Source organism: Triticum aestivum, chromosome 2A (genome assembly GCF_018294505.1).
Source record: "Triticum aestivum cultivar Chinese Spring chromosome 2A, IWGSC CS RefSeq v2.1, whole genome shotgun sequence".
Lineage (NCBI taxonomy): Eukaryota > Viridiplantae > Streptophyta > Magnoliopsida > Poales > Poaceae > Triticum > Triticum aestivum.
Window position 1 is genome coordinate 743,754,873 of NC_057797.1, and position 21,643 is coordinate 743,776,515.

General features: G+C 48.1%; 1 protein-coding gene across 1 annotated transcript; it reads left to right on the forward strand.

Moving 5' to 3' along the window:
- The first annotated feature begins 1,609 nt into the window (after positions 1–1,609).
- Positions 1,610–5,801, forward strand: LOC123190794 (glycerol kinase). Its single transcript, XM_044603517.1, has 4 exons — positions 1,610–2,001; positions 3,459–3,680; positions 3,766–4,759; positions 5,339–5,801. The coding sequence occupies exons 1-4, from the start codon at positions 1,856–1,858 to the stop codon at positions 5,579–5,581; spliced, it is 1,605 nt and encodes a 534-aa protein (XP_044459452.1). The 5' UTR covers positions 1,610–1,855; the 3' UTR covers positions 5,582–5,801.
- The last annotated feature ends 15,842 nt before the right edge of the window (positions 5,802–21,643 follow it).

Sequence of the window (21,643 nt, forward strand, 5' to 3'; positions counted from 1 at the left end):
TCTTCATTTTTTAATACATGATCAACAACTTTTCTATACACGTTAAATATTTTTGGAATGCTTGATTAACATTTTCCAAATAGTTGTTCAATATTTTCCGAATATTTGTTCAACATTTTTCAAATGCATTTTATAGTGCCATTTGTAGTATATGTATTTAGAATATTTAAAAGTATAAAAAAGTACAAAAATAAAGCAAAAACAAAAACGAAAAACAGAAAAAGGTGGATGTGGCCTCCGGCGCTTCTCAGCCGTCCCATCTCGGTCTCCCGTTTAGCAATGGTTCCTCCCCTCTCGCTGAACGCGAAATATAGGGGCGCCCTCTGGTTTTTTGCTGATTGCTGCATCTGTCACCTCGGCATATCCTAGCTAACACGCACGGCAAGCAAGGGCTTGCGATTGCTGCGTATGCGTGCGGAGACCGTTTACAATCCCGGGGCGACGCTGCCCAATTTGGAGGCTTGTGATGGCGTACTACACGCCGACGCGTTCGGTGTGCTCACTACTACTCGCAGATTGTATGCTCACGAAAGCACCCAACCACCCCCTTACTTCCGTCGACTCACTCACCTTGATGGGAGCAGAAGCACAGCATGATGATTTGCTCATTTTGCGTAGGCCGTGCGTGGAGAAGACTTTCATTCGGAGATGAGATTACATCGAATCAGCGGCTCACGATCCCGGAAAATCATGTGGTAATCTATAGGTGAGAGTGAGGCCATCCAACCGCACTTTACATTATCTCTGCTTGCTTGCTTGCTTGCTTGCTTGCGTCGTGGCCATAAACTATGCTCGTGTCCAAACAAGCCAATAAATAACTAGCACATACATTTTTTTTGCGGGTAAGCACATACAATACAATTGTTAGCTCCACAAAAATAAACATCTATCAGTAGCAAGCAAAGTAGTTGATGCAGATAATGAATTCTATCCCTAAAAGAAAGACAAAGAATTCTGACCCCGATTTTTTTATGTCTGGAAGAAAGGACTACTGTAATTTATATTTGCTCCGATGTTGTCACCTTCGGTTCGCATGTTTCGTAATGTTCCCCTGTCTCACTCGCTGTCATGCCCTGCGTCACGCCAACTGCTAGTTTACTCGCCTCTAGCCGCCGGAGGAAATTTCGTACTCCACATGATTGCATCGACGTTCGTCGCCTTTCCGTGGACGGATCCGTCCGTTATCCTTAGCCTGGTCACAATGGGGAGGAACTTAGGAGTAACATCACACATTTCAATACAATTTTGTTTATGTGTCACATATTTAATGAAGAGAGAGGTGTTTGTGGTAACTAGCTAAGTTATCAGAACATCACACGTTCCAAGAAACAATGAGTCTATAACCTAATAAATACATTGTTGCATGACACTACATAGATGTTCCTACCCACTGTGAAGATAGTAACATAGTCTAAAAAAGTGTGTAAGTTACTAGACTATGTTTTTGCCCATTGTCCTAGCTGGACTGGCGTCCCCAGATTTCCTGGGGGAGAAAAGCACGGGATTTTCGTCCGCGCCGCGCCGAGCCGAGCAGAGCGCGAGGAGATAGAGGCGAGCTACCAGTCCCAGATCAGAGTCAGACAAGGCGATAGTCATTGACTTCCACGCCCAGCCCATCGTCCACCTCCCTCCCAATCGGATCCACCCACCCACCCTTCCTCACCTCCCTCCCTATAATTTCTCTTCCCCCGCTCCCAACTGCCTCCCAGTCTCACGCCCTCCCCTTCCTCGCTTGTTCCACCGGCTCACTCCACTCCCCGCCGCTCCCCTCTGTCCGCCCGCCGGCGGAGGGTTCAGCGCTTGTTTCCCGGCGAGCTTCCTCTGGGGCGTGTGGGGGGACTGTGACTCTGCGAGCATGGCGGGGAAGGGGAAGGAGGAGGAGGTGTACGTGGCGTCGATCGACCAGGGGACGACCAGCACCAGGTTCATCATCTACGACCGCCACGCCAGCCCCGTCGCCTCCCACCAGCTCGAGTTCAAGCAGCACTACCCGGAGGCCGGGTAAGCGCCGCGCACCACCACCATCCCTTTGCCAATTCCGTCGTCTGATCCGCTCCACGTGCGCGTGCCCGTGGAATTTTTTGGGGCCTCGTCGCCCTCTTCGGGTGGTTGGTAGAACAGGACGGAATTAGAGAATTTCTAGTTAAGCTGTGCCGCCCTTTTGGTTGGCTACGCTCTGTATTTGTCCAGTGCCAAAGTACAGTCCTAACTGTCATGTCATGTCATTTCAGTGGTTCAGGTGGTTTGGCAAGCTGGTACTGTGTGCTTTTGATGACCCAGTTGTCAATTTAGGTGCTATCTGATGTCACAATTAGGATCAACCGATTTATGTCTGAAGCTCTACCTTTGTGTCTGTTATATGCTCCTGTTTATGTCGAGTACGAAAGTTCAGTCTTAACTGTAAACTCATTCAGTGTCTCAGGTTTGTCCAGTAGGTGCTGCGCGCTTTAATCTGACGATTCGATTGCTAGCTAGGACTAGATGTGATGCCGGAATTAGGTTCATGTGCTTCACTTGATTGATTTGCGATGGCTTCAAGCTTTTCTAGTGCTACATAGTAGTAACCAGGATGGTTCACTCATTTTTAAGCACAGAAAGCTACTCTACTGAACCTTTGGACTCTACAGTGTGTAGTGTTATGAATAGTTTTGGGATATGATAGATAAATATTGCTTGTTTTCCTAGAAGATAGTACGCATGATAGTTGACTTCCTGATTCAATGGAGTCATGGAAGTCCCAGTCTTGCTTGCTTTATAGGCTATCTCTTAAATTATTTAGATGCGAGTGAGACTGCCCACTGACACCTCTTTTCTTACATTAAGAGTTGCTGTGATGCTGTCTTCTAAAATGAGTTGTTGTCTCGAGTGCGTAAACCTATGGCCTAGATGGATTGAGAGGCTACTGGATAACATTTCCATACTTTACAATCACAAAAAGAAGTTGTTAAGGATTGAGGTTTTTCTATGACAGAGCAGTTCGATGTTCTTAACAGTTGTGGCATATGACTAGCCCGACTCTGTTTTCATATTTCATTTTCCTTCTACATGTTCACTGAAAACTTGAAAAGGGTCTGATCAATGACTGGCCTTGCATTCAAATGTAATGCACTTCTGGTACTAGTTAACTCGATGCACTTTTAGGACTGAAATATTCTTACTCTCCACTTGACTAAATGTTTCTTACCTGTAAACTGGCTTCTGAAGTGACATTAAATATTTTATAAGTTTCGCCGCTGTTTCCATTTATTAGTCGATATGTGAAAAAGGGAAACATGCCATACCGAACTTTGCTAGATGTTGTGATGTTCTATGCTATCTGATTGTGTTCACGGTCTGTAGTGCCATCTTCCTGTGTAAAGTGCTGGGAGTTTTCGTTGTACTGTTGTTTGCCATCCCTTAACTTTGCAGTTAGGTGATGACTTCTAACTTTTATCATCTTTGTATTTGTGAACTACAAGATGGGTTGAGCATGATCCTATGGAGATCATGGAGAGCGTGAAGGTCTGCATGGCAAAGACACTCGAAAAGGCTGCAGCTAGTGGACTTAATGTGGATGCTGGTTTGAAGGCCATTGGAATCACAAATCAGAGGGAGACTACCGTTGTGTGGAGCAAATCCACAGGCCTTCCGCTCTACAATGCAATTGTGTGGATGGATGTTCGCACTAGCTCTATCTGCAGGTCTCCTTTTATCCATCTGCCACTTTGTGTTAACATTTTTATGTTGTTTAGTGTTCTGATTCTGTTTAATGCCTCCCCTCTTCAGGAGACTGGAAAGTGAGCTATCAGGTGGCAGAACCCACTTTGTGGAGACATGTGGTTTACCAATCAGTACCTACTTCAGTGCTCTGAAGTTATTATGGTTGATGGAGAATGTTGACGCTGTCAAGGATGCAGTCCGGGCTGGTGATGCATTATTTGGCACAATCGACACCTGGTTGATCTGGAACCTCACTGGAGGCATTGGTGGGAAAGACCGTGATGGAAAGGAGTTAGTTGGGCAGCATGTCACAGACTGCTCGAACGCAGCACGCACAATGCTTATGAATCTAAAGGCACTTGACTGGGACAAGCCTACACTTGAGGCATTAGGCATTCCTGCCGGCATCTTGCCAAAGATTATCAGTAACTCGGAGAAAATTGGCGTGGTTGCCAGTGGGTTCCCTTTGGCTGGTGTTTCCATCTCAGGCTGTTTAGGAGATCAGCATGCTGCGATGCTTGGGCAGCTATGCCAGAAAGGTGAAGCAAAAAGCACCTACGGAACTGGTGCCTTCATCCTTCTCAACACAGGGGAGGAGGTCACACAGTCTACCCACGGTCTTCTTAGCACTATTGCTTACAAGCTTGGCCCAGATGCACCCACTAATTATGCTTTAGAAGGCTCAATTGCAATTGCTGGTGCAGCAGTTCAGTGGTTGAGGGACAGCCTTGGAATCATTTCCTCAGCATCAGAAATTGAAGGATTGGCTGAAAGTGTGCAAGATTCAGGTGGGATTTACTTTGTGCCAGCTTTCAATGGATTGTTCGCGCCATGGTGGAGGGATGACGCGAGGGGGATCTGTATCGGAATCACGAGGTTCACAAACAAGGGGCACATTGCTCGAGCAGTGCTCGAGAGTATGTGCTTTCAGGTGAATGATGTTCTCAGCTCCATGCATAAGGATGCTGGGGAGGCAGGAGAAGTCAAGAGTGCAGAAGGGGAATTCTTGCTGCGTGTCGATGGTGGTGCTACTGTTAACAACCTTCTCATGCAGATCCAGGTAAAGAAATTGTGTCTACTTCCCTTCAACAGTTCCTTTTCTTCTATATAAAGAAAAACTGTAGTGGAATACATCTGTTAGTGGTTCATCATATTGCTGGATAAACAGATACTCCCTCTGTCCCATAATATGGAGTAGTTACATGTTCTAGAAAAAGAATGATGGTTACACAATGTGGATTAATCTTTCTGAAAAAAAAAACTCCCAATTACACCTGAAATGCAGGAAAACCAAGCTTACCTGCCGAATAGTTTTACTTATTTCTGTATAATACTTTAGCACACAGACTGTTTTGTTGCTGAGCTGGTGTTTGAGGTACATTTTCTTGCAAGTGTAAGAACTCACCTGCAGGCCGATTTGCACAATGTGAATTTATCTTTCTTTAAAAAAATTCCAATTACATCTGAAATGCAGGAAACCCAAGCTTGTGTACTGAATAGTTTTACTTAATTTCGTATAATACTTTACCACACAGCCTGTTTTGCTGCTGAGCTGGTTTTTGTGGTAGTATTTTTTTGCAAGTGTAAGAACTCATCAAGTTCCATCAGATGACTGACGATTGTATGCACACACCTGCAGGCCGATTTGCTGGGCAGCCCTGTTGTCAGACCAGCCGACACCGAGACGACAGCCCTTGGAGCCGCATACGCAGCAGGATTAGCTGCCGGAGTCTGGACGAAGGAGGAGATATTCGCAGGCCTGCACAAGGAGAACACAACGGTTTTCCGCCCCAAGTTAGATGACGCACACAGGAAGAAGAGAGGAGAGTCCTGGAACAAGGCGGTTTCAAGATCATTTGACCTGGCTGACCTTTCTCTCTAGTTTGTTACACCTTGTTGCGCGGCAAAATTGGATCAGTGTGTGCCAGCCCATGTTTGTCGACGAATAAATGGTATGTTGTACATTATTTCGGTGGGATTTTTCTTTGGCTTTATATAGGAAGAATTGGAGCATAAATGTCCTTGTATATCTATAAGTACAGGAGCATCTGGATTCTTCAGAGAGAAGTGCTTGTGGAGTAACAAAATTCAGTTTCATGATACTTCCTCTGTTTTAAAATATACTCTCTTCGTAAAGAAATATAAGAGTGTTTAGATCGCTATATTTCTTTACGGAGGAAGTATTTGCAGATCTAGGTTTGTCCTAAGTTTGTAGAAATATGCAGCTTTGTAATTAGGCTTTCGTAGGCCAGCAGAAGCCGTGCATCCTGAGTTGCCCACAGCACAAGTACACGTCCCTACCTAGTTCCCTACTTCGTGACGGCAGAGGCTGCAACACCATACCATGCCAAGTTCTACTGCATGCTTTATGAAAAAAACAAAAAGAAACTCTAGTGCATTATCGAACTCCTTCAGCAAAATATGGCAAAGTATTTGTAAATCTAGTTTGTATATAATATATAAGAAAAATATCGTTATGAAGGTATTTCACCCGTAGTCCGTAGACCATGGTTGTGTGAACGTCTTTTGGTTCTGGTGGGGCATAAATGTGTCGGTGGACCGGCAGCTTTTAGAAGGGAGGGAGCAGTTTTCTTTTCTAGTCGGAATCAAGATCGCCAAGAACTGACGTGGCTGCCTGGCCAGCTTTTAGAAGTTTTCATCGGAAGAGAACCCGTCCGAAACAAAAAGAAGAAAAGAGAGAGCCCACTGTCTGTTCGAGCTAACAGAAACGTTCGCTGGGGCGCGACACCCTTCCAGCGAACCCCTCCCCCTTTACGTGTCTACAAACAAAACGGAAAAAAGCCTTTCAGAATGAACTAAAAGAGACCATTTCATGTACTAAAAAAAACCTGAACTCCCTGTTATTTTTGACCTCATTTAACGATGTAAAAGCACACCAGAAAAATGCCACAACATATAAGAAGGCACATATGGGATCATGAAAAAATTGGGGAACTTGTTCTCTTGAAAAAACATGGCAAATTTTGGGAAAAATGACACAGCAAATAAGTGTGAAACAACCAAAGGAACAAGAAATCTGCCATGTTATGTTAAAATAAGTTGCCATAGTATATAAAAAATTAACATAGAGTGGCAAAAAATTTGAATGGTGCATAACAAATAAATTCCACTCCCTCCGTCCCATAATATAAGAGCGTGGTGTAGTGTAAAAAACGCTCTTATATTTCGGGACCGATCGAGGGAGTACCATGCTACCTACGATAAAATACCATAGCATAACCAAATAAAAATTCCTTGGTTTTAATAAAACTGCCATTCATATTAATAATAAAAATGCCATTCTATTAATAAAACCTCCATCCTATTTTATATTAATAAAAAAGCCATGTTATTAAAAATGTGAAGCTCTTAATAATAAAAATTGGCATCCATTGATTAATAAAAATGGCATGTTATTAATTATTAAAATGCAATGTTATCAATTATAAAACTGTTATCCTATTATTAATAAAAAATAATAATATTAATTATTGCATTGCCATGCCCTTAATAATAAACTGCCACCCTCCTATTAAGAAAAGACATATTATTAATTATTAAAATGCCATGTTATCAACAAAAAATGTCATGTTGTTAATCTCTATCCATGTTATTAATATGTTTCACCGAGCCCACATATATTCATCCCTATCCGCTTCCTGGACGAATCCCTGGCCACTATATATACTCCACTCCTCCCCAAAGCACGTCGTCCCTGCGGGTCGGGCACCGAGTCAGAGATAAATGCCGGCATGCCTATGGTCCATCTGTTGCGGACGCGAGGCATGCCCGTCGTTAGAGCCACAGGTCGCGGGAGGCTGCGACGGCCCTCGAGGCCGAAGTCGCGGAGGCATGCAGGGTCGCACGTCGTCGCGCAGGCGGACCCGCACGTGGTGACCATGGGGCCGGTCCGTCCATCCACGTCTATCGTGGACCCCTCCTTTACGGGCGACGTTCAAGCCACAGGCTCCGATGAGGAAGGGCAGGGCATGAAGACGGCGGCGCTTCATGTCCCATGTGGGTCTGTCTATGTCCCATGTCCTACCCTCCTTAGCGAGCGACCGCACCTTCACTTCAAAGGGCTCACGCCCGCCGGACATGGACATAGAAGGGAACAGCAAGGACATGGAGCACGGACACCGACGAAGATTACACTGCATGTAATTATATGGATTTGATGACTTTGGTAACGAGATATCTGGTTGTGGAAGCGAACATTTGAGGGGTGACCGGTCACTGTCCATGGACGTGCCCAGACGCGTCCGCGGACATTTAGGGGTCAAGATTAGCTAGGTCCGGCACGGACCGTAGGGGGCCGGATTAGTTATGTCCGGTTGTAGATGCTCTTATACACTGTTCCCCTCTAAGGTCAATCTTCACTTGATTTTTAATGCCAGAATTTCTCTTATCAATTTTTAATGTTGATGATATATACAGTTTTGTCATACATTTCCTAAGCCTCAACTGAATGTATTGGCCGTAGCAATAGCCGTTCAGTGAGATGTACGTAAGTAAGTGTTTTTTGTTTTCATTTTTTAGCTAATAGCAATTTGCTAGGATCTTTGATTTTGTTTTGTTGCATGCTAATAAAAATGTTGCATGTGTTGAGAGCTGTAAACTTTTGCTCGATCGGTTCTCCACTCTCACTTTGTTAAAGCAACTAGCTCGTTTGCAAGTACGATTGCTTTGCTTTGCATTGGTTCTCCACTCTCACTTTGTTAAAGCAACTAGCTCTAGAATCGATAGCCACGTCTTCTTCTTTTTACCTGTCCTTCGAGTAGATGGCAAGGGTCAAGGAAAACCGCGTTGGTCATTGAGCCCCACTTTCTATTTTTGGCAAAGATAGAACAGTGCAGTTAGCATAGGGCACATGCTGACATGCAAGATCGATCACAACAACATGGGTACTGAGCTTGCAGCAAGGTTGTTCGTTAAGATAAGATACCGGCACATATATACACCAATACATCACTTACTACAAACTAGTACACCACCAGGGGCGGAGCCAGGGGGGACGAGCAGGGGCCTGCCTCCCCCCCCCCCCCCCCCCCCCCAACGATCAACAATTTTAATAGAAGCAACTAGTAATTATCAACAAGATTCGGTCAATATACGTACTCGGCCTTCCCTATACTCGAATCCTGACTCCGCCACTGTACACCACTCTAACTTTTATTTTTCCGAGAAACTATACCAGTCTAACTACATACCAGGCAAGTAGTTCAACAGTAGGCCATCAAGGACAAAAAAAAGCTGATGCATGGGGTCTCAAGATCGATCGTCAAAACCTGATCGATCGATGAGCAGCCACCTCATACACAGTGTAACTCAAAATTTTGTGGGTATGGGTGCTGGGGCAAAGCAACTAGGTGTGCCGCAAATGGAATGGCCGGGTACATAGCTGATGTGAGTGGTGCACAAAGTACGCGGGTTGCTACTGGAGTTGAAAATTAGGACTGGTTAGGAACCAGTCTGACTGAAAATTTCATTTGGGTCGGTCGATTGGTTTCAGCCGACCAATTGAAAATGAACGGCCTCATGTCTTCTTCAACCTTCAGAACCGCCTAGCTAGCCACTACAGACCTAACCGCAGCCCGCGGCCGGCGGTTCTTCCGCGCCACCCACCTAACGTGCTGTCGCTGCCGTTGGCCATTCGTCCAACTCCGGCGATGACTGGTTTTTTTGGGTGAACTTGCAAGTTGCACCACCCCACACCCCTAAGATAAATGATGGGTTAGCCTGTTACCCTAAGATAGATATCGGGGTCTTCTATGGCGAGCACTTTCCTTCCCTTCGGCGAGCTCCTTTCTTCCCTTCGGCTTCCTTCCTTCACTCGAAAATCAACATGCCCAAATTACAAATTCAGGCGACTCATCTATAGCTATTGTGTAGAAAATTAAGGTGCAATTAGAATGAGCTAGCCAGCTACTACTGTAGCATTTTACTGTCATACATGTATGCATGTGCCTGTGTGTGCACGCTGAGCTTCAGTCACATCACATGTGTGCACATCCCAGGTCCTGCTTCAACAGCGCCGGCGCAGCATAGGGCCCCGATCCAGAGGGCGTTGAAGTAGGCGGCCTTCTTGGCCCTTCAGCTCAACGCTCCCGCACCGCACCACCAACGTGGCCTGCATGCAGCGCCAGCCACTCTGCCACTCTGCCACTCCTCGCGATCGTGCTCAACAGCGCCGGCCACTGCATGTACCACGGCTCCATCTGTAAAAGTAGCGTGAAGCATATGGCTTAGTAGGGACGCGCTGCCTATTTATATAGGCATATAGATTACAGGATTTGGTTGTTAGGTAGTTGCTAGATTGATATTCAAATAATGATCTATACATGGGATATACGAGATCATCTATAACTACTCTAACAACCGGATTACAAACGCAACGCAACCTACACACGTTTACAATATACACTTTAACACGCCCCCTCAATCATAACTTTACCAAGTTGAGATTGTTCTTGAACTCTTCCAACTTGTTCCATGACAGGGCCTTGGTAAACCCATCTGCAACTTGATTATTTGTAGGAATGAAACATATGTCTAGTAGCTTCTTGGCTACTCTTTCATGAACAAAATGATAATCAACCTCAATGTGTTTTGTCCTTACATGGAACACTGGATTTGCTGATAGATAAGTAGCACCAATATTATCACACCATAAGCGTGCAACAGAAGAGTGTTTTATGCCAAGTTATCACACCATAAGCGTGCAACAGAAGAGTATTGCAGAGCACCTACAACACTTCTATAATTTGTAGCTCCTTCGGCTCCCAAAGGCTCACCCTCTTCTTTCGACAACTTTTCAGTAGTTGAAAGAGGCATATTTGAAATTTTACAATTCATCATACCTGATCTCTTCAGTATATCTGACACATATTTTTCTTGACTTAGAAGTATACCATCTGTTACCTTCTTTACTTCTATGCCCAAGAAGTAATGCAAGTCACCAAGATCTTTTAGAGCAAAATCCTTCTTAAGATCTTCTAATAGTGCATTAGTTGCTTTCTGTGATGAACTAGCCACAATTATGTCATCAACATATACCAACATAAAAATGATTACTTTGCCTCTTTTATAAAAGAAGAGAGATGTATCTGCCTTTGAGGGTCGAAATCCAAGCCTTTGGAGCTTTACACTTAACCTAGAGTACCATACTCTAGGTGCCTGTTTTAAGCCATATAATGTTTTATCAAGTTTGCAAACATAATGTTGCTTGCCTTTTACCTCATACCCAGGTGGTTGTTTCATGTAAACTGCCTCCTCTAGAACGCCATGAAGGAATGCATTCTGCACATCCCACTACTAGGAAAAGGGCTATAGATGGAATTGATACTAATGGCGCACCAGACATGTGGTGCGCCATTACTATATATTAATGGCGCACCATGTGTTGGTGCGCCATTAGTGTGCAAATACTAATGGCGCACCACATCCACGGTGCGCCATTAGTAAATTTTTTTTAATTTTTTCAAAACTACTAATGGCGCACCATGGGAGTGGTGCGCAACTAGTAATGGCGCATCACATCCACGATGCGCCATTAGTAATTTTTTTAATTTTTTCAAAACTACTAATGGCGCACCGTGGGAGTGGTGCGCCATTACTAGTTACTAGTTGAACTAGTAATGGCGCACCATGCCACGGTGCGCCATTAGTAACTTGGCCCAAACATTCGCCCGAATACACCCCCCCCCCCCCCCCCCCGTGGACCGCCTTTTCAGTTTCAAAAAAAAATGATAGAAATGTCAAAAAAATAAAAGAAAATAAGATTCCCATGTGATATGTGGTCTAGTTGTTAGCAAAATCTCTTGAGAATTTGTAAAAATAGGCATAACTTTTGCGTACGAACTCGGATGAAAAAGTTTTTTATATGAAAAATCATCTACTCGAAAAGTTACATCCGAATTTAACGGGGTTCCCCGTTAAACATTTTCAAAATCCTCAAAAACCTAACAAAAAAAAGATACGGGGCTTTTAAGATCTGGAGAGGCAAAAAATTCAAACTTACTAATGGCGCACCTGCCCATGGTGCGCCATTAGTATCTTCCCGCCTTCAAAATTCAAAATAAGTCAAAAAAATAAAAAAAAGTTACTAATGGCACACCTGCCCATGGTGCGCCATTAGTATCTTCCCGCCTTCAAAATTCAAAATAAGTCAAAAAAATAAAAATAAAAGTTACTAATGGCGCACCTGCCCATGCTGCGCCATTAGTATCTTCCCGCCTTCAAAATTCAAAATAAATCAAAAAAATAAAAAAAGTTAGTAATGGCGCACCTGCCCACGGTGCGCCATTATTATGCCGTATATATGGCTGAGCGTGGTCCTCTCCTCCTTACCTCTTCATTCTTCTCCTCCACTTCACCTCTCCTCCACTCCATCTCCTCCTCTCCTCCACTCCATCTTCCCTTCTCTCCACCATACTACCCTCCTCCTCTCCGGCGACCTCCTCCTCCTCTCTGGCGACCTCCTTCTCCTCTCCGGCGACCTCCTCCTCCCTCCTCTCCTTCCCTCATGGTTTCTCCTCCCTCCTCTCCGGTGAGCTCCTCCTCCCTCCTTTCCGGTGAGCTCCTCCTCCCTCCTCTTCTCCTTCCTCCTCTCCGATGCTTCGGTGAACTCCTCTCCGGCGACCTCCTTCTCCTCTCCGGCGATGTAGGCGAGCGCCTCTCCGGCGAACTCCTCTCCGGCAAAAGAACACGACAAAAGAACATACAAGATCCAAAAACAGGAACAAAATTTGAAATAATATCGTGCCAAAAACGAGCAAAAAAAACGAGCAAAAAATGGGCAAAAAAATCACGATCCAGATCCAAATTCAAAATTCAAAAATAGCAATGGCGCACGGTGGGGGTTAGACGGTGCGCCACTACTATTTTCCCGCTTCAAAATTCAAAAATACTAATGGCCCACCGTGGCCTATACTAATGGCGCACCAGTGGCCTATACTAATGGCGCACCGTGGCCTATACTAATGGCGCACCATAGTAAAAAATACTAGTGGCGTGATACAAATGGCGCACCAGTGATGCGCCATTAGTAGGCAAAACTGGTGCGCCATTAGTAGCCCTTTTCCTAGTAGTGTCCAATTGACGAAGGCTCCAACTGTTTGATACTGCAACAGAGAGAACAAGTCTAACAGTAGCTGCTTTAACGACAGGGCTAAAGGTATCCTCATAGTCTATTCCATATCTCTGTTTGAAACCTTTTGCCACTAGTCTATCCTTGTACCTGTCTATCTCTCCATTAGCTTTCCGTTTAATTCTATTAACCCATTTACAATCAATGATATTTCTCACCCCATGCTGGAGGGACTAGGTGACAAGTCCTATTATGAACAAGAGCATTATATTCCTCATTGAGGGAGTCCTGGATTAGGGGGTGTTCGGATGGCCAGACTATACCTTCGGCCGGACTCCTGGGCTATGAAGATACAAGATTGAAGACTTCGTCCCGTGTTCGGAAGGGACTTTCCTTGGCGTGGAAGGCAAGCTTGGCGATACGGATATGTAGATCTACTACCATTGTAACCGACTCTGTGTAACCCTAGCCCTCTCCGGTGTCTATATAAACCGGAGGGTTTTAGTCCGTAGGGCAGAAAACAATCATACCATAGGCTAGCTTCTAGGGTTTAGCCTCTCTGATTTCGTGGTAGATCTACTCTTGTACTACCCATATCATCAATATTAATCAAGCAGGACGTAGGGTTTTACCTCCATCAAGAGGGCCCGAACCTGGGTAAAATATCGTGTCCCCTGCCTCCTGTTACCATCCGACCTAGACGCACAGTTTGGGACCCCCTACCCGAGATCCGCTGGTTTTCACACCGACATTGGTGCTTTCATTGAGAGTTCCTCTGCGTCGTCGCTTTTAGGCCCGATGGCTTCTACGATCATCAACAGCGACGCAATCCAGGGTGAGACTTTTCTCCCCGGACATATCTTCGTATTCGGCGGCGGCTTTGCACTGCGGGCCAATTCGCTTGGCCATCTGGAGCAGATCGAAAGCTACACCCCTGGACATCAAGTCAGATTTGGAAGTTTGAACTACACGGCCGACATCCGCAGAGACTTGATCTTCGACGGATTCGAGCCACAGCCGAGCGCGCCGCACTGTCATGATGGGCATGATTTAGCTCTGCCACCGAACAGTGCCCTGGAGGCCGCACCCGTGTCCGCTCCGACCCCTAGCTCGGAGCCGATCACACCAACCGAGGATGGGTGGTTAGACACCGCCTCGGGGGCTGCAATCTCTACGGCAATCGAGCCGAACACCAGCCCTATTCTCTGCGAAGCCCGTGACTCCAAGGAGCCGGACTCCTCTCCGGGCTCCAAGCCCTCTGCACCCCGACCGATCGAACCCGATTGGGCGCTGATCATGGAGTTAACCGCCGCGGACATCTTTCGGCACTCGCCCTTCGGCGATATCCTGAATTCACTAAAGTCTCTCTCTCTGTCAGGAGAGCCCTGGCCGGACTATGGTCGGCAAGGTTGGGATGCGGATGATGAAGAAATTCAAAGCCCACCCACCACCCACTTCGTAGCCACTGTCGATGATTTAACTGACATGCTCGACTTCGACTCCGAAGACTTCGATGGTATGGACGCCGATGCAGGAGACGATCAAGAATCAGCACCTATAGGGCACTGGAAAGCCACCTCGTCGTATGATATATACATGGTGGACACCCCAAAAGAGGGCAATGGCGATGGAACAACGGAGGATGACCCCTCCAAGAAGCAGCCTAAGCGTCGGCGTCAGCGGCGCCGCTCTAAATCTCACCAAAACAAAAACGGTGATTCCGGCACTAGGGATAATAACACCCCGGACAGTGCCGAAGACAACCACCTCCAGCAAGATTCAGCACAGGAGGATAGAGAAGCCAGCCCTAATGAGAGAGCGGTAGACAGAGAGGTCGAGGACGATAATTATATGCCTCCCTCCGAAGACGAGGCAACCCTCGACGACGATGAATTTGTCGTACCGGAGGATCCCGTCGAACAAGAGCGTTTCAAACGCAGGCTTATGGCCACGGCGAGCAGCCTCAAGAAAAAACAGCAACATCTTAGAGCTGATCAAGATTTGCTAGCCGACAGATGGACTGAAGTCCTTATGGCCGAAGAGTATGAACTCGAACGCCCCTCCAAGAGTTACCCAAAGCACAGGTTGCTACCCCAATTAGAGAAGGAAGCACTTAAACCTACATCACCAGCACATGATGCGGCAGACCGCCTACCCTGTGGCCGCGACAGAGAGGCCTCTCGGCCCTCCACTCAAGTCGCACCCCGGCGCCGCTTAAAAACTACCAAGGCATGGGACAATGCGCCAGACCTGCGAGATATATTGGAGGATAAAGAAAGGCAAACAAGATCGATCTACGGATCACGTGGGCGCCCCACGGCACGAGACGGTACTCGTCACACCGGACACAGTAAATCCAGCCAGGCCGAACACAGTAGACAAAGCTCGTTTGAGCTGCGTCGTGATGTAGCCCAATACAGAGGCGCCGCACACCCACTATGTTTCACAGATGAAGTAATGGATCATCAAATCCCCGAGGGTTTCAAACCCGTGAACATCGAATCATACAATGGCACAACAGATCCTACGGTATGGATCGAGGACTATCTCCTTCATATCCACATGGCCCGCGGTGATGACCTACATGCCATCAAATACCTCCCACTCAAGCTTAAAAGACCAGCCCGGCATTGGCTTAACATCTTGCCAGCAGAATCAATTGGTTGTTGGGAGGACCTGGAGGCCGCATTCCTCAACAACTTCCAGGGCACTTATGTGCGACCACCAGACACCGATGACCAAAGCCACATAATTCAGCAGCCAGAGGAATCGGCCAGACAATTCTGGACACAGTTCCTAACCAAGAAAAATCAAATCGTCGACTGTCCGGACGCAGAGGCCCTAGCAGACTTGAAGCATAACATATGCGACGAGTGGCTTGCACGACACCTAGGACAGGAAAAGCCGAAATCTATGGCAGCCCTCACGACACTTATGACCCGCTTTTGCGCCGGAGAAGACAGCTGGCTAGCTCTCAGCAATAACATGACCAAGAACCCTGGTAATTCGGATACCAAGGACATCAGTGGCAGGTCGCGTCGCAACAAGCAAAAGCGCCGCATTAACAGCGACAATGCTGAGGATACGACAATTAATACCGGATTTAGAGGCTCTAAACACGGTCGGCGGAAAAAGCCATTCAAAAGAAATACTCCGGGCCCGTCCAGTTTGGAACGAATACTCGATCGCTCATGCCAGATACATGGCACCCCCAAAAACCAGCCAATCACACCAACAGGGATTGTTGGGTGTTCAAGCAGGCAGGCAAGTTAAATGCCGAAAGCAGAGACAAGGGGCTGCATAGCGATGACGAGGAGGAGCCCCGGCCGCCGAACAACAGTGGACAGAAAGGTTTTCCCCCACAAGTGCGGACGGTGAACATGATATACGCAACCCACGTCCCCAAGAGGGAGCGGAAGCGTGTGCTAAGGGACGTATATGCGATGGAGCCAGTCGCCCCAAAGTTCAACCCATGGTCTTCCTGGTCGATCACTTTTGATCGAAGGGACCACCCCACTAGCATCCGTCATGGCGGATTCGTCGCATTGGTTCTAGACCCAATTATTGACGGATTTCACCTCACTAGAGTCCTTATGGACGGCGGCAGTACCCTGAACCTGCTTTATCAGGATACAGTGCGGAAAATGGGCATCGATCCCTCGAGGATTAAACGCACCAGAACGACCTTTAAAGGCGTCATACCAGGTGTAGAAGCCAACTGTACAGGCTCAGTTACACTTGAAGTGGTCTTCGGATCTCCGGATAATTTGCGAAGCTCGGGCGAACCGCATTTGCCAAGTTCAATGCGGTGCCGCACTACGCATACCTCAAGCTCAAGATGCCAGGCCCTCGAGGCGTAATCACAGTCAATGGAAACACCGAACGCTCTCTCCGAATGGAGGAGCATACGGCGGCTATCGTAGCGGAAGTACAAAGCAGCCTCTCAAGGCAATTCTCCAGTCCGACCATTAAACGTCCGGACGCCGTCAAGCGCGCCCGGAGTAACCTACAACAAGACCGCCTGGCACGTTCCGAGCAAGCATAGCAATGCGGCCCCAACCCCAGCCCTCGTGAACTTGCGAAACCAGTGCCGCGCGTACATAACTACGCTCTAGAAATACCATGGGCACAGGGGGAGGGGCACCATTACGGCACGCCCGAAACGCGGCTTAATACGCACTAGGGGCTGCCGATTTATTAAATTTCCTCTTATTTTCAGGACTCCATTCTTCGGAAGGCTTGTCCGGCAGTACAATTGCCGCACAAACGATACAACCAGTGAAGCAGAAAGCTACGCCGCACTACGGAACTCTGAGGTGGTCTCTATAACGAGTAGTATACCTGTTTCGCATAACATTCCGCAGCTCGCCCCTGGAAAGGACATATTTGATAGTCCCATCCTTTGCTTATCGCACTATTTGTATCGTTCTGCTTTGATCGCAACTTTTTTAAATAAACAATGCATAGCTTCCGCCTATTATTGCATTACCTTTTTTACGAATATATGTTCATTAATGACATGTTGCACCCGTACACTTTGGTACGGCCAATACGCCAGGGGCTTAAGTACCCCACAACATGGTGTGAGAAGTCCGAACACTTTCACAAGTGCGGCACCCCGAACTTATAGCATTATATGCATCAGCTCCGAATCATGTCTTGGGTCAATAGTTGGGTTTGCCCGGCTCCTATGTTTTGGTACCTTACGTTCCATCATATCGGCTAAGGTAGCACTAGGAGAACTACTGCGATTGTGCCCCAGTTGAGCTGGGCTAAGCACCTCAGTAGAGAAAGCTAAAACTGACCGTCATGATGAGGCGAGAGCTGGTCGCTGTTCGAGAGGTTTTCGAGTCCCTAAAGACTTATGCCGCTTAGAGCGAGGAGTCGGCTTTGTCCGGCCTAGGCGTGGATAGCTCCCCGAACTTGGTCTTCCGAACACTAGGGGCTTTGCTGAAATTTAAAATTATAGAATTCTATGGCTAAGTGAGAGTGTTCAAGCATTATAGTCCGATTGCCTTGTTCGTTGTGTTGAGCGACTCCCTCGAAGGACCCTAGAATGGGAAAAAGAGCGCTCATGTTTATCCCGAACACCCCAGCACTCGTGGCATGGGGGCAGAAGTCGACGACTCGCCATCTCTCAAATTTGATAAACGGCCGCACAGAAGGTAATATTTTAAATTCAAAAGCGTTGCTTAGCGCATATGAACAAGTTTTCAGCGTACATGATCACAAATGCGAGTTTACTCAAAAATTACATCTTTGGAGCATTCATCCGCTATAAGGCGGGCACCCTTCAGGACGCCCTCATAATACGCTTCCGGGACGCGATGCTCCTTGCCCGGCGGCGGCCCGTCCTTCACCAGTGTCGGTGTCAAAACCGGCGGATCTCGGGTAGGGGGTCCCGAACTGTGCGTCTAGGTCGGATGGTAACAGGAGGCAGGGGACACGATGTTTTACCCAAGTTCGGGCCCTCTTGATGGAGGTAAAACCCTATGTCCTGCTTGATTAATATTGATGATATGGGTAGTATAAGAGTAGATCTACCACGAGATCAGAGAGGCTAAACCCTAAAAGCTAGCCTATGGTATGATTGTTTTTCCTCCTATGGACTAAAACCCTCCGGTTTATATAGACACCGGAGAGGGCTAGGGTTACACAGAGTCGGTTACAATGGTAGGAGATCTACATATCCGTATCGCCAAGCTTGCCTTCCACGCCAAGGAAAGTCCCTTCCGTACACGGGACGAAGTCTTCAATCTTGTATCTTCATAGTCCAGGAGTCCGGCCGAAGGTATAGTCCGTCCATCCGGACACCCCCTAATCGAGGACTCCCTCAGTAGCCCCTGAACCAGGCTTCAATGACGACGAGTCCGGCGCGCAGATTGTCTTCGGCATTGCAAGGCGGGTTCCTCCTCCAAATACTTCATAGAAGATTTTGAACACAAAGGTAGTGTCCGGCTCTACAAAATAAGTTTCCACATATTGCCATAGAGAGAATAATATTTACACAAATCTAATCCGCTGACGTATTCCGTAGCGTGACATCACACACGGCCAAGCCTTTATTTGAATCGTTTTACAGTCCCACCTTAGCGTGTTTAGCGAGGCGGTTTCCTTGGCATGTCTTGTCAAAGCAGAGATCGTGTCCCCTTATTCCGGGATTCTCATTAATACGGGCGTGGGTAACCAACCGCGCCATTGATTATGACGCTTGGGAGATAAGCGAGTTTTACCAAGCTGGTGGGGGCGCATAGTCGCGTCCGCCCATATAAGGGGATAAGGATCCACCTTTTCATCCACGCCTTCTTCCTCCTTTGCCTATCCATTTCCGCGCACTCGAGCTCCAGCGCCCAAGTCCGCACACCCCACCTCTACCTTCTCCAGCCATGTCCGGAGCGGGAGGCAAGTGGATGGTCTCCTCCGTCACGGAGAGACACATCAAAAGACTAAGGAAGGCCGGATACTTGTCTAACGACATTGCGCACCGGCTTCCCGAAGAGTGGCAGCTTATCCCCACCCCTAGGCCCCACGAGAGGGTGGTGTTCCTCCCCCATTTCCTCCGCGGACTGGGCTTCCCTCTCCACCCATTTGTCCGGGGGCTCATGTTCTACTATGGCCTGGATTTCCACGATTTGGCCCCGAATTTTGTCCTCAACATCTGGGCGTTTATCGTCGTGTGCGAGGCTTTCTGCCGCATGCGCTCCCATTTCGGCCTATGGCTCAAGACTTTGAATGTCAAGCCGAAGGTTGTGCGCGGCACCCAAGCGGAGTGCGGAGGCGCCATGGTGGGCAAGATGCCCAACATCCTATGGTTCGAGGGCTCCTTTGTGGAGTCCCTAAAGGGGTGGCAGTCGGGGTGGTTTTACATCACCGAGCAGCGCGACCCTGAATGGGTCGCAGCCCCCAAGTTCCGATCCAGACCCCCTACATGGCTCGCCTCCTAGAAAGAGACGGGCCTGTCATGGGGCAAAAAAGGAGAGCTGACCGGACTCCAAACATGCGTCCAAACCCTAGTGGACAGGAATCTCAAACTCGTCAATGTAATCCAGGTTATGCTCATCCGTCGGATCCTCCCGTGTCAACAACGGGCTTTCCACCTGTGGGAGTTCGACCCAGCGCGACACCGAACTCTGAGCAGGCTCTTCGACACGACGTACGAAGATGCCTGGAAAGTGCTTTTCAAGGGCGCCGAGGCCCCCGCATCCGCTACCGAGGATCGCGGATTCAGCACGCAGCATCACGCTCGTGCGGTAAGCTGTTTTCACCTTTTACAGGGTATTAGTTTTTCATAGTTTGACTCCATGCGGGATCTAATTTCCCTTACCTTTGACAGGATTAGCAGGAGACGTCAGGACAGATCAACTATTCGGCTCCTTTGCCCGAAGGCCCAGCGGACGCTCGCTTGGTGAAGCTGCTGGTTCCGGCACCTTACGTGGTGCCGGAGAAGAAGGCCAAGAAGAAGGCCACGGGGACTCGAAAGAGGTCCCGGCGCCAGGAGGTGTCGGATTCACCATCCGACGACTCCAAGGCTCACTCCTCCCATGAAGACGAGGAGGAGGAAGAAGAGACCTCTGCCCCCCCAGCGGGGGGAGGGAAGAAAAGGAAGGCTGCCCCAACCGGGGAGGCCAAAGGGTCCAAGAGGGGGAAGACCCTTCCTCCGGACTACTCCACCAATGCCGACGACGGCGAAGAGGAGTGGCCGCACAGGGCCAAGCCCCTGGCGAAATCGTAAGTATCCGAATACCAGAGTGATTCATAGTATTCCCATATTGCACAACTTTTCCTTACGCCGAACATGATTGTGCAGTCCGCCCAAGGCCGGGCTCGATGAGTCGTCGAGCGGCTCCCTAGACTCGTCGGATGTGAATTCGCTTCCGACGGCTTCCTCCCCCACCCTACGGACTGCGCCGAGGTGGCGTCCCAACAGGTTCCAAGCCAGGAGGAGGTGGTCCTGGAGGTGCCGCAAGGCAACCTCCCGGACTCCAGGCGTAAAGGGGATAGAACCCCCAAGGGCTCCAAGTCCGGCCTTGAGCCGGACACCGCGCCGGAACCTTCAACGGTTCCGGACTCCAGTAGGCAGCCCCCTTCCAAGAGGAGCAAGCCTACCGAGCCGGTGACCTCCGTCCAACCGGAGGCACCAGACAATTTTCCGGAGACGCTTAACGGCGCCTCCATCGACGAGGAGCACCACACTGTTATGAGTGTGGTGATCCAGAAGGTTCGGTCCGCCAAGAGATGACTGACTAAAGCCTGTGCTAACCTTCTAACAGGCTTTGAGGTAAGTAAAGAATATGTAAAAATATTACCGCATAGACAGTAGCCCCTGATGCTCTGTTCGGCGTTCTGAAAGAAAATCCGAATAGAGGATCAAATAATCGCAGGAGTCTAACATAATGAAGTCAATATGCGTATGCAAGCTTCGCTGCTGGCCTCTGCCGCACTGACTACGGAGGTGGATACGCTGAAGCAGAACCTCGAGCGGTTCGAGCAAGAGCTCGGCCTAGCCAAGCAGCAACTCAAGGAGAAGGAAGGTAAGAAATACCTTACTGAAATATGTGAAAGGTGCAATTGCAAAAAGTGACAGGATTAACGCGGCTATTGTAGGGGCCACAACTGAGGTGGCGACCCTTAAGCAAGCGTTGTCCGAGGCCGAAAAGAGAGTGGCCACGGAGCGCACCGAGCGGGAGAAGCATGAGACGCGGGTTGGCGAGGTGCTGCAAGAGCTCCAGGCTCTCATGAAAAACATGAGGGTTTGGAGCTTGACTCGAAGACGCGAGAGTCTGAGCTCGCGGCGGCCATTGAAGATGCCAAGTCTGCCAAGGCCGAAGCCTAGAAGGCCCTCCAGGAGGTTGAGGC

What these genes read in the sequence shown, in the direction of transcription:
- LOC123190794 (XM_044603517.1), top strand. Translation starts at nt 1,856, where the DNA reads ATGGCGGGGAAGGGGAAGGAGGAGGAGGTGTACGTGGCGTCGATCGAC. An exon ending in CAGCACTACCCGGAGGCCGG is followed by an intron (nt 2,002 to 3,458) that starts GTAAGCGCCGCG and finishes GTGAACTACAAG; the next exon opens with ATGGGTTGAGCATGATCCTA. An exon ending in CGCACTAGCTCTATCTGCAG is followed by an intron (nt 3,681 to 3,765) that starts GTCTCCTTTTAT and finishes TCCCCTCTTCAG; the next exon opens with GAGACTGGAAAGTGAGCTAT.